Raw genomic sequence first — 11,054 nt, forward strand, 5'->3', positions numbered from 1 at the left:
TTTAAATAAGTTATTTGCATAAAGCCTAAATTAGAATAGGCATATGCCAACTTTTAAAAAAATTATACTTCTTTAAATTATTGTCTAATTTGTGAAAATCTTACAAAATAAGCTTAAATTAATTAATTTCGATATTTTATCATTTTTTTTTAAATTCTTTCCATTTTATTTTCTTTCTAAATTTTATTCAAAATTGTACAAATAAAATTTAAGTATCATATTTTACAGGATCTTACATTCTATTCTAACTTTTTTTTCCTTCTTGATTCGGCTACAAAAAAAGTCTTCATGTCATGACTCATTTGGGACATTTGCAAGTACCATTATAATGTATTACTTAAAAGCACGTCTTGTAGTTCATGCTTTCTTGAACTAATGACATGCACGATTATTCAATATTATCCACCACTAAAACTATCATTACCTAGTTTCACATTCCTCCCTCCTTGTTTATTTGTTTGCTTACTGTCGTAATAGAATACAAGGCAAAACTCAACAAATATATATATATTTTTAAAAAATTATTTGAAATTTTAAGAATTTATCACTAATTTTGCTGAAAATGAGATTAAACATTATACACATGCACTACTCAATATAAAAAATCTAATTCCAAAAGCTATAGGGTAGGAAGGTATAGGACTTGGACCATGTGTTGTAGGTTAATAAATTAAGTGAGTTTACATACTTATTCATTAATGTTTTAACTATCACAAAGTTTGCGACATCATTATTTTATAAGAAAATTGATAATTGCGACATTTATAGATTAAATAGATAGAGAGATTAAAAAATAAATAATTAGACTTTTTAAATAAAATCTACTGTCTTTCATAATATTTTTTATGTATTATTAAAAAGATTTTGTTAAAAGAATACGAAAGCTTTTTACACTTGCACATTAATAAAGTATATCCAAAATAATTACATCGAGTTTCTAATGAATTTTTATATTTTAATTTCACGATAAACAATTAATCTTACATATAAATTTCAACTTTGTTGTTACTGTATTGAACTAAATTATAGTTGATAATTAATTTTCTTTTTGTTTATATGGTATTACCATTTATTTACATGTAAGAGCACGTTTTCAAATTTTATGGTAATTAATGTATATACAATGAATATAATGAATCCAGTATTCAATTATAATTCTTAATATCTGAAAAGATAGATGCAATATTATATAATTAATTTAGTATCGAAGTATGGATATATATATATATATAAATATATATATAAGAGGTAGGAAACTCTGTTTGAAAATATTATTTACCTAAAAATTAATTAAATTTGCTTTTAGTGCAAAAAAAATATATAATATTAACAGTGAAAATAATTGAAATATTAAAATATGAATTATTTTGAGACCGTATATCATATTTGTTTTAGCATTTAAAAATTAACATTTTCTATTCTTATAAAAATATGTAAATGCAAGTTTCCATTCTCCATTAACTATAAAAACATAATTTTCAAGTAATCTTGAGCACATATTTTTAGGCTTAATTTTTTTAAATTTTTTCAGGATGATATTTTTCTAAAATATTCAAAAAGCAAATTACATTTTTTATTTTTTAAAACATGTAAATTTCTTTAATAATTAATATTTAAAATAAATTATTGTTTGTACCCGTCGGGTCATTGTTTGGGCCCAATTTTATTTTCCCCCAACCTTACCCGTCCTGCCACCCCCTTGAGAATCACAACCAGAATCAGGAAAAGCAACCAAAATTTGCAGAATCTCTCTCGAGTTATCCAGCCTTTTTGCGAACAACCAAACCCTAATTCACTCGTATTCGTACAACCAAACTTCTCGCTCTCTTTGGTCTCTAATGAAAATGGGTGATCTCAGGAAACGTGGCCGGAAACCCAAAACGCCACCACCGGCCACCGTCGACTCCATGGATTGCCAAGCCAAGACCACCACCTCTACCAAGCAACACGAAACCGTTTCCAGCCCCTCCACTGACCCAACAACCACCGCAGCCAACAACGACCCGTCACCTTCCCGCCGTGGCCGTGGTCGTCCCAGGAAAATAAGAAAGCACCACCATTCGGAGAGCTCGGAGCCTGGAACCACTGTATTATCATCCCCTGAACGCAGAACTCGCCACCAAGTTGAACAGAACGGTGACTGCAACGGCGTCCTAGCGGGGGAGCCATCGCCGAAAACATTGTCCTTGGCCCCTCGTTGGGATAGCGTTGTTAAGGTTGTGCCCGCAATGGACGCCGTGGTGAAGGTGTTCTGCGTGCACACAGAGCCCAACTTCTCGCTGCCGTGGCAGAGGAAGAGGCAGTACAGCTCCAGCAGCAGTGGGTTTATTGTCAAGGGGAGGAGGGTCCTCACGAATGCTCATTCTGTGGAACACCACACCCAAGTCAAGGTCAAGAAGCGCGGGTCTGATACTAAATACCTGGCCACGGTCTTGGCTATTGGGACTGAATGTGATATTGGTATAAACTTGTATGCTTATGGGTTTTGCTTTGCTTACTTAGTAATGTAAAACAAATAGGGTTGATTTATTCCATAGGGACTTGAGGATAATTAAAATTTAGACACTACGCATAGAGTTTCTTAGACATCACATTTAAGAAGTCTTAACTATCACATTGAAGGATTTGATTGCACCACTCAACCACAGAAATGAGAAACTATGAAAGTATATTATTGAATACTTAAATGATAAATACATGAAATTACAAAGTTATTTACAATAATCTTTTCTTAACTAGATTTGAACTAGATAATGGTAAATTAATAGAATTAGGAATACTAACCCTAATAAGAATAAGAAACTAATAGTAATAATATTAGCATTACTAATTCTATTACAAATAGAAAAATACTAATAAGAACAGAAATCCTAAGTTAATAAAACCATAATAATACTCCATAATATAACACAGTTGTTAATAGTATAATAGTTTCACATTTAAAAGAATTATAACTTCTAATGTATTTAGACATAACTCATTTAGCATCATTCTCCTTTGGTTAGACGAAACTCATCCACAAGTTTTGAAGTAGCGAACGGTGTAAAATTTTGATACTTGAGCTTTCTTATAAAAATTTAGCAACTTTTTTGCTCGGTCATTCTCTTCAGTAGCAAACATGATGGAAACACGTAACTGTTTATGAATATGAAATCCTGATAGTAGGATGAAATCAATATATGAACCAATTTGCACTTCAACTTCATCCTTGAGTTGAACATCGCTAGTCTCAATTATTGGCTTAGGTTCTTTCTTGCATTGGTCTTTTATAGAACTCTCTGTAGATAATGAAAGAATCTTGAGTAATTTCAATATCTCTACTCTTAGGAAGACATGATAGTTCTTCTCGTTTCTCAACTTTGACAGAGTCATTCTATCTTTTTCACTACTTGTAGGTGCTATCGGATGTTTATATTTTTTCATCTCTTCTATAGTCAGAAACTCTAAAATTATATGTTTCATGCAATGCATATAAGTATTAGTATTCATCTGATCATACTGAGTCTTTCGATCACAAAATCAAGGTTTGCCTAGAAGAATGTGTGAACATCATAGGAATTACATCCACAAGATTGCATCACTACAAGTACCATGATGAATAGAAACAAGATTTGTTGAGTAACCAAAATACTCGATTTGTCTGTCCATGCTAATCTATATGGTAGAGGATGCAGTTGCTTCCAAATATTGACTCATTCAACTGTAGATATTGAAACAAAATTTCTGCAACATTCAGTGTGAATGACAAGTTTTTACATTTGTTTTACAGCATGCTACAATCTGGAAAATTGGGGAATAATTTGGATCTTTTTTCACTTGAACTGCTTAGTTGTGCTTACCTACTATCAAGAAGGACTTGACAATTCTATCACCCTCAAGTGTTGACTCATTTTCCTCCTTACAATTCCAAATGTTTAAATCTTTTTCACCACACTAACTTTTGTGAAGAGATTGCAAATTAGAAAGAGCCAACAAAATACCAGGGATCTTGCTGAAAGCCAGTCTGGCTGAATTGGTTTGGTCAACCCCAGTTCACAAGTCAAACAGAACGCGCCCTTGCAACGTTCACTTGTGGGTGCGTGTCTGGCGTTCAGTCACCAGACAACAATGATCTTCGGTCAGTCAACTTGAATTTTTGTGGCGGTTACAGACCGGAGGATGATGCCAGACATGATTGAGCAGAAGTACAGGACCAAGAGAGGCAGCGACTGGGGAACTTGCATCAGCAAGTGTGGTGGTTTATTATGGAGCTTCACTGTGGGCCTTCCAGAGTAGGTCAGTCGAGCCTTTTTGGAGCCGGTGGCGGTGGCCTTTTTGTGAATGGTGTTGGCGGCTGTTTTAGGGTTTTTTTTTTAATTTTTTTTTCTTATGGATTTTGGGACTATTTGGGTATAGGGCTTTGATAATCCGGGTGTAGGATACTTGTAGCTTTTTAATACCAATTGATGTAGGACAACTAGTGTTGATTTGTCCAATTATGGATTTGAGGATAAAAAGACTTAGACATTAGACCTAGGATTTTTTAGACATTACACCTAGGATTTTTTAGACATCACATTTAAGAAGTCTTAAGCATCATGTATAAGGATTTGATTGCATCACACAACCAACAATATGAGAAAATCTCAAAATATATTGTTAAATATTTGAGTTGTCAATAAGTGAAATTATAGAGCTATTTATAGTAATCTTTTTCTAGCTAGAATTAAATTAGAAAATAGTAAATTAATAGAATTAGGAATACTAATTGTAATAAGAATTAAAAACTACCTTACTCTTGGGTCACAATTTACTATCCTTAGAAGATATTGGAGCTATTGTTGATATGTTAATTGACATGTAACATTTTTTGTATATGAGTTGTACTCTCTTGGTACCATTTAATTCGAATCTTCTTTTATTTTTTAAAAAAAGGAATAAGAAACTAATACTAATAATATTAGAAATACTAATTCTAATATAAATAGGAAAATACTAATAAATATGAAAATCCTAAGATACTAAAAATATAATAATACTTTTAAATTATATAATAATAACCTCCTTAATAGTATAGTAGCTTCGCATTTATAAGAATTATAACTTTTAATTTATTTAAGCATAACTCGTTCTGCATCACTTAGGTGCTTCTTTTTAGAGGATCTTGATTGATATAGTTTAGTGGCACTGAAATTAACAGAGGAAACTGTTAGTTGAAAGTTTTTTGGTGCATTTACTAAGTTCTTGTTAATTGAATGGAACCCAATCGGATGGAGCTATTTAGTGAAAGAGATATGCTATTCTTGAAATGATAATGATGGTGAAAAGCTTGTTATTTTTTTTAATGGATGTAATTGTGTAGCTTACTTTGGGTGCCCATCATAATCCAGGCTAACTGTCATGCTTTTCTAGCCTTTAGCTATGGTTTTGATGTTGCAGGAATCCCGAAGATCCTAAATATAGTTAGTAAAATTTACTACTTTTTTAAATAATTATGATGCAATTTTTAGTCCAAGTTGTTGATTAGTTATGAATTTGTTTTAAAAATGCTTGCAGCAATGTTGTCTGTTGGCGACGATGAATTTTGGGAAGGAGTTTCACCTGTGGAGTTTGGAGATTTACCGGCTCTCCAGGATGCTGTGACTGTTGTTGGTTATCCTATTGGGGGTGACACAATCTCTGTGACAAGTGGTGTTGTCTCGCGCATGGAGACACTTTCTTATGTTCATGGATCAACTGAGCTTTTGGGACTGCAGGTTTTAGGACTTTATAACTTTGATCATTTGCTTAAATATACTCAATTCATGCAAATTGATGGCGAGATGATTTTGCAGATAGATGCTGCCATAAACTCTGGAAATTCTGGGGGACCTGCCTTCAGTGATAAAGGCAAATGTGTTGGTATTGCATTTCAGTCTTTAAAAAATGAAGATGTAGAGAATATTGGTTATGTCATACCCACCCCAGTTATCATGCACTTCATTCAAGATTATGAGAGGAATGGTGCATATACAGGTATCACGGGGCATAACTCTCTTTGTTAAGTTCTCTATATGTTACTTTTGTCTGTTGTGTTCGTTAGTATATGTTTGGAACTGTTCTTTCCATGCTCTAATCCTGTTGGTCCTTTGCCTTGTCTAGGATTCCCAATCCTTGGAGTTGAGTGGCAAAAGATGGAAAATCCCGATTTACGTGTGTCAATGGGGATGAAACCTGATCAGAAGGGAGTTCGAATCAGAAGAATTGAGCCAACAGCTCCAGAGTCCCATGTTCTAAAGCCTTCTGATGTTATACTTAGCTTTGATGGGGTTAATATTGCCAATGATGGAACAAGTAAGATTCCTTTAATATTGTGTTCTCATTGGTTAAGGTTCCCAGCTTTCATAGTTTTAGCACATAATTGTTTGTCTTCTTTTTCTGTTTTGCATCTAACTTTTGCTACTTGGCTGGGAATGATTGTACATGTGATCATTTTCATATGCCATTACCAACATCAAAGATGAAAATTGTCATGAGGAATCGGGTGGTTGACCTTTATCACTGTTATTCTATTTGATGGAGGTCTTTATGTTTCTCCTTGGTTATTCTATAGTCCCATTCAGGCATGGAGAGCGCATAGGCTTCAGTTATCTTATCTCTCAGAAGTATACCGGTGATACTGCTTCAGTAAAAGTTCTCCGTAATTCAGAGGTACTTGAATTCAATATAAAACTCGCGACGCATAAGAGGCTTATCCCAGCACAAACAAAGGGCAAACCTCCTTCATACTACATTGTTGCTGGGTTTGTTTTCTCAGCTGTATCGGTCCCATATCTGCGTTCAGAGGTTTGTAGCTATGTCTCACTGGGTTAGTTGATCCATCTGCTAGATTGTTGCATAACATAAAATGCATAATTAATGAGATACGCATTCCATTCATAGCGTTGTGAAATACAGTTCATCCAGGCTGACTGTTCCAGCTCTCTTGAGCATAGCCTGTTTTTATTCGACTAATGAGTATTAATGGTAGGCTCTATTGAAGGATTCTAGTTTTTGTTGATTTATAACCTCTGGTTTGCTCTCCAGTATGGAAAGGATTATGAATTTGATGCTCCCGTGAAGCTGTTGGAAAAACATCTTCATGCAATGGCGCAATCTGCAGATGAACAGCTTGTTGTTGTTTCACAGGTTCCAGTTACTCTCTTCTTATGTCTTCTAGTGTGGTATATATTGCAATATATTTACTTCTGACTGTTCTTAGCTTGTTTAACTTATCCCAGAAAAGAAAGTAATGGAACTCATTTTATGCTTTGTATTTTTGGTAGGTGCTAGTGGCTGACATAAATATTGGATACGAGGACATTGTCAACACTCAGGTATTCAAAATAATCAGGTCGTGAAAGTCCTTACAACAACTTCAAAACACTTTTTTAACTTATTTATGTCCCTTTATATAGGTTCTTGCTGTCAATGGCGTGCCGGTTAAAAATCTGAGAAGTTTGGCAGATATGGTTGAGAATTGTAACGATGACTATTTAAGATTTGATCTAGAATATGACCAGGTACTCTCCCTCTCATATATCCCGTGCTAGTTTAGGCACATTCCAACTATATGCACACACACACTCACACACCAGTTTGGCTGAGAGTAAAATTGGTTGTGCAGATAGTGATTTTACATACCAAGAATGCAAGGGCCGGAACCTTAGATATCCTCAAAACACATTGCATACCCTCTGCCATGTCTGAGGATCTCAAGATCTGAGAAACATTTCAGGATGTTCAGAACATTCGAATCTCTTAGACGCTTGAACTTTTGTATGACTTACCACTCCACTCAACTTCAATCTGAACAATATGACGTGGGTTTATTGGCCTGTTGGTAGGTGGCAAATATACCTATTAAGAATCATAATGTTTTAAGGTTTCAGGTTTTGGTGCTGACATGTGGTAGGTAGCAGCACCACCAGAACTATGCAAAGTTTTTTTTTAGCCGTTGTTTATATGCAAAGGGGGTTACTTTTTTGGAGTGTAGCGATAGGCCTTGTCTCCATTGTCATCCTATATTAGTACTATTGTGAGAATTGCAAGATAAAGTAGTGGTCCATAAATACATACACTCCTATAGGGAGGAATATTTTTATAAGTTTTGACTCGCTTTTTTTTTTTTCTTTTGATCTTAGAAATTCTAATTTACAATTTATGTTGAGCCTTGTAATGTCTTTTTGCTTAAACATGGGATGGGACTGAGATCACCGTGCTAGTGCCGAGGAAGACACCAATATCTCAAGGAAGTAGAATGCATAGCCACATTGATACTATCCCTTCTTTAGTGAACAACTTTCGGAATGCCAAATGGGTTGAGCATATGATTCCTCTGTTCCATTGGTTCATTAGTATATATTTTCGGGCTACACATGTGCACGCTTGTAGTTTTTCAACAGAGGGACCTTTTGGCCAGCTGTTGATTCCTCGCGTTCAACTCTGCATTCCTCTATCATCTCTTCTTTGGCTTTGCCCCACATTACAGTATAAAACCCAACTGATATAATGGATGCACCTATTAGACTGCAATGTGAAGGGAGTGAAATTTAAGAGCACTCGAAGCAAACAAAATCCTGAATTCATTTTAGGAAACGTTGAAAGTTTTAGAAGGCTTTCTAGTTTCTATCAATATTGTAGAAAAAGTCCTTTAGCAATATTACGTATAGTGTAAAAATTAGTAGAGTTCATTGAATATAAAAAAGATTCATCTTTGCAATTTAAGTACCTTCCAAGATGGAGAGTATCACCAAGGAACATGACACCCATGACGACAGCAATAACGATTGACAATGGCTTGAACATTGCCACATAAACAGGTCCCTTCAAGTTCAATGCCCATGCATGGACTGTATTATTCATGCACGAACCAAATAGTCCCTAAAACATACAGTAGACCCGAGATTTACAAAACATACATCAATCCAATTGTTAGTTGAGCCATTAGTGTATGATGAAAAATGTTTTATTATACCCTGATCACTTACCGAGCAAATGACAGATGCTAATGCTATATGTGGCCTAATCCTCCAAGCACTTGAATCTCTTTCAGTGAATACACCAACAATTGCAGCTATAAAGCTAACGCATAAATTGTAGAAGAAGATTACTGTTAACTCTGCTGGATACTCCTTCATGATTTGTGTCTGTAAAGCATTACAAACTCCTATCAAATTTATATCTAAAACAAGTAGTTGTAATATACATTAAGCTGAATATTACCTGAACAATATACCATAGTGGAACTAGTATATATTCAGCTGTGAGCAAAACACCACCAATGATCCAATTGGAGCTTGATGAGAGCAATTGTGGTTGATCAAGTGCAATGGACGGTGATGATGCTATGATGATGGGTGGGCCCTTATAAAGAGTCACTACAAATGCCCCGGTGATTGATACAAGTGTACCCAACACCTTAGCCTGGCTACTACTACTTTTCAAACCAATTTTCTCCATCCTTCAAGTGGCATATAAAAGATGAAGATGATATATCAGAGAATACAATGAAAAGCTACGAAGTACTTCCATAGTCCCAAAGGGAGAGTGTGATTCTATATGCAAACTCATATAACTAAACATTTTCAATTTAAAGTCAAAACTTGATGGTAGCTATAATGACCCATTTTGATGTAATGACAGAAAGAATGGATGAACTGAATTTTTTGTCGGGTTATAAGCAAGCGAATCAATTAAAGATATTTAAAGCATTCTTCTAAATCAATTTATGAAACAAATTGTGTGCTAACCCCCATCATCTAATTACCAGACAAAAGCTAGATGTATGAATTTTGCAGACGAAGGTGGGTCAAACCCAGCAAAAGTCTACAAGTTAAAAGACGAGAGGCAGAAATTATCAGACAAAAACAAGACGCTACACAAATACCAAGGTAAGCAAAGTAGAAAGAAGCCACGGCAGATGAAAACATGAACATCTGTCCTAAGCCAAACACAAAAATGGCCATCTTCATTATCAGTGTCTGTCAACTTTCTTACAATGCATTTGGAGGGTTTTTGGTAATTTTACATGGGGAAAAGAAATACCTGAAAAGGACGGCAAGTATGAAAGTAAAAGCTGGTGTAAGGTTGCTGATAGCTGAAGCAAGTGTTGGAGAACTATAATTGATGCCTGTGAAACCCAAAATCTGAGATGAACTCCTGTTTCAAATCCCATCGGGGAATCAACAAACGCAAAACAAATTCCTTTTCTCTTCATTTCTCATCTGACAAACAAGAATTTAAAGAGTATTCGAATAAAAAAAGATTACCCAATAAGACCCAGAAGTCCAATTTTACAAAGGATAGAAAAAGTCAAGGGAGGAAGCCTCCTTGATCTGCAAACAATTAATTGAACAAATCCGAATGTTAAGAAGAAAAGTAGATGATCCTGTTTGGGTAGTAAGAAAATGATACCTGTGAGAGAAAAAAGGTGCAGGAAGGAGAACAAGAGCAGCAATAGCATAGGCATAGACAACAAAGACATGGTAGCTCATGCCCTTTAAAGTTGCTGCTTTGAAGAGTGTGTTTAGCCCTACGTTGGTGCATTCCATGGTCACCAGAGCTGTAAATGGGAGTACATCACTGTAGCAATATCTCCTTGCCATAACTCTCTTTCTGTATGTCTTTCCCAAAATACACAAGAAAGGGCTAAGAAAGCTGAGAGAGAGAGAGAGAGAGAGAGAGAGAGAGATTGATGTTTTTCAGGCTATGAGGTGATTGATTGGACCCCCCCTTGTGTTGTTTTCTAACATGAAGAGAAGATTTCCTTCTTCTCACAATAATGTGATGGTTTTCAGTTGCTGAGTTTTTGTTGGGATATTACATCATCATCATCATCATATATATATATATATATATATATTTTTTTTAATGGAGACTTTCTTGCGGGTCCTTGTAATTACTTACTTAAAAGTAAAGGTAATGATGTCCAACTGCCTGGGTTAAAATAATTAGTCTGGTACTGGTTAGCTAGTCTTTTTGACACATAATATTGAACTCTGTATCCATGAATAATCTAAATTTTCTTCTTTTAAGTTCCAAAAAATATAACTCAT

The 11,054-nt window shown here is 34.8% G+C and overlaps 2 protein-coding genes across 3 annotated transcripts; one reads left to right on the top strand and one right to left on the bottom strand.

Annotated features, from left to right (window-relative positions):
- The first annotated feature begins 1,679 nt into the window (after positions 1-1,679).
- DEG9 (DegP protease 9) lies at positions 1,680-8,104 on the top strand. 2 transcript variants are annotated; one of them, XM_088210514.1, is made up of 10 exons: positions 2,319-2,460; positions 3,770-4,275; positions 5,536-5,735; positions 5,814-5,994; positions 6,121-6,312; positions 6,572-6,804; positions 7,045-7,146; positions 7,284-7,334; positions 7,416-7,520; positions 7,625-8,104. In XM_088210514.1, the coding sequence occupies exons 2-10, from the start codon at positions 4,245-4,247 to the stop codon at positions 7,721-7,723; spliced, it is 1,194 nt and encodes a 397-aa protein (XP_088066640.1). In that variant the 5' UTR covers positions 2,319-2,460; positions 3,770-4,244; the 3' UTR covers positions 7,724-8,104. The 2 variants fall into 2 exon arrangements, with proteins under 2 accessions (XP_088066639.1, XP_088066640.1); XM_088210513.1 differs by lacking the exon at positions 3,770-4,275 and having other exon boundaries at positions 1,680-2,460.
- LOC110826050 (WAT1-related protein At3g28050-like) lies at positions 8,070-10,814 on the bottom strand. Its single transcript, XM_022056631.2, has 7 exons — positions 10,414-10,814; positions 10,269-10,334; positions 10,045-10,158; positions 9,223-9,460; positions 8,988-9,146; positions 8,729-8,880; positions 8,070-8,526 (listed from the first exon to the last, which is right to left on the bottom strand). Exons 1-7 carry the CDS (start codon positions 10,602-10,604, stop codon positions 8,370-8,372), a joined length of 1,077 nt encoding a protein of 358 aa, XP_021912323.2. The 5' UTR covers positions 10,605-10,814; the 3' UTR covers positions 8,070-8,369.
- Between the last annotated feature and the right edge of the window lie 240 nt (positions 10,815-11,054).

The sequence above is a fragment of the Carica papaya genome, chromosome 1 (assembly GCF_054855325.1).
Source record: "Carica papaya isolate Zhongbai chromosome 1, ASM5485532v1, whole genome shotgun sequence".
In the NCBI taxonomy this organism is placed as follows: Eukaryota; Viridiplantae; Streptophyta; class Magnoliopsida; order Brassicales; family Caricaceae; genus Carica; species Carica papaya.

What these genes read in the sequence shown, in the direction of transcription:
- DEG9 (XM_088210513.1), top strand. Translation starts at nt 1,839, where the DNA reads ATGAAAATGGGTGATCTCAGGAAACGTGGCCGGAAACCCAAAACGCCA. An exon ending in TGGGACTGAATGTGATATTG is followed by an intron (nt 2,461 to 5,535) that starts GTATAAACTTGT and finishes AAATGCTTGCAG; the next exon opens with CAATGTTGTCTGTTGGCGAC. An exon ending in CTGAGCTTTTGGGACTGCAG is followed by an intron (nt 5,736 to 5,813) that starts GTTTTAGGACTT and finishes ATGATTTTGCAG; the next exon opens with ATAGATGCTGCCATAAACTC.
- LOC110826050 (XM_022056631.2), bottom strand. Translation starts at nt 10,604, where the DNA reads ATGGCAAGGAGATATTGCTACAGTGATGTACTCCCATTTACAGCTCTG. An exon ending in TAGCATCTGTCATTTGCTCG is followed by an intron (nt 8,881 to 8,987) that starts GTAAGTGATCAG and finishes TGTATGTTTTAG; the next exon opens with GGACTATTTGGTTCGTGCAT. An exon ending in GATACTCTCCATCTTGGAAG is followed by an intron (nt 8,527 to 8,728) that starts GTACTTAAATTG and finishes TTCACATTGCAG; the next exon opens with TCTAATAGGTGCATCCATTA.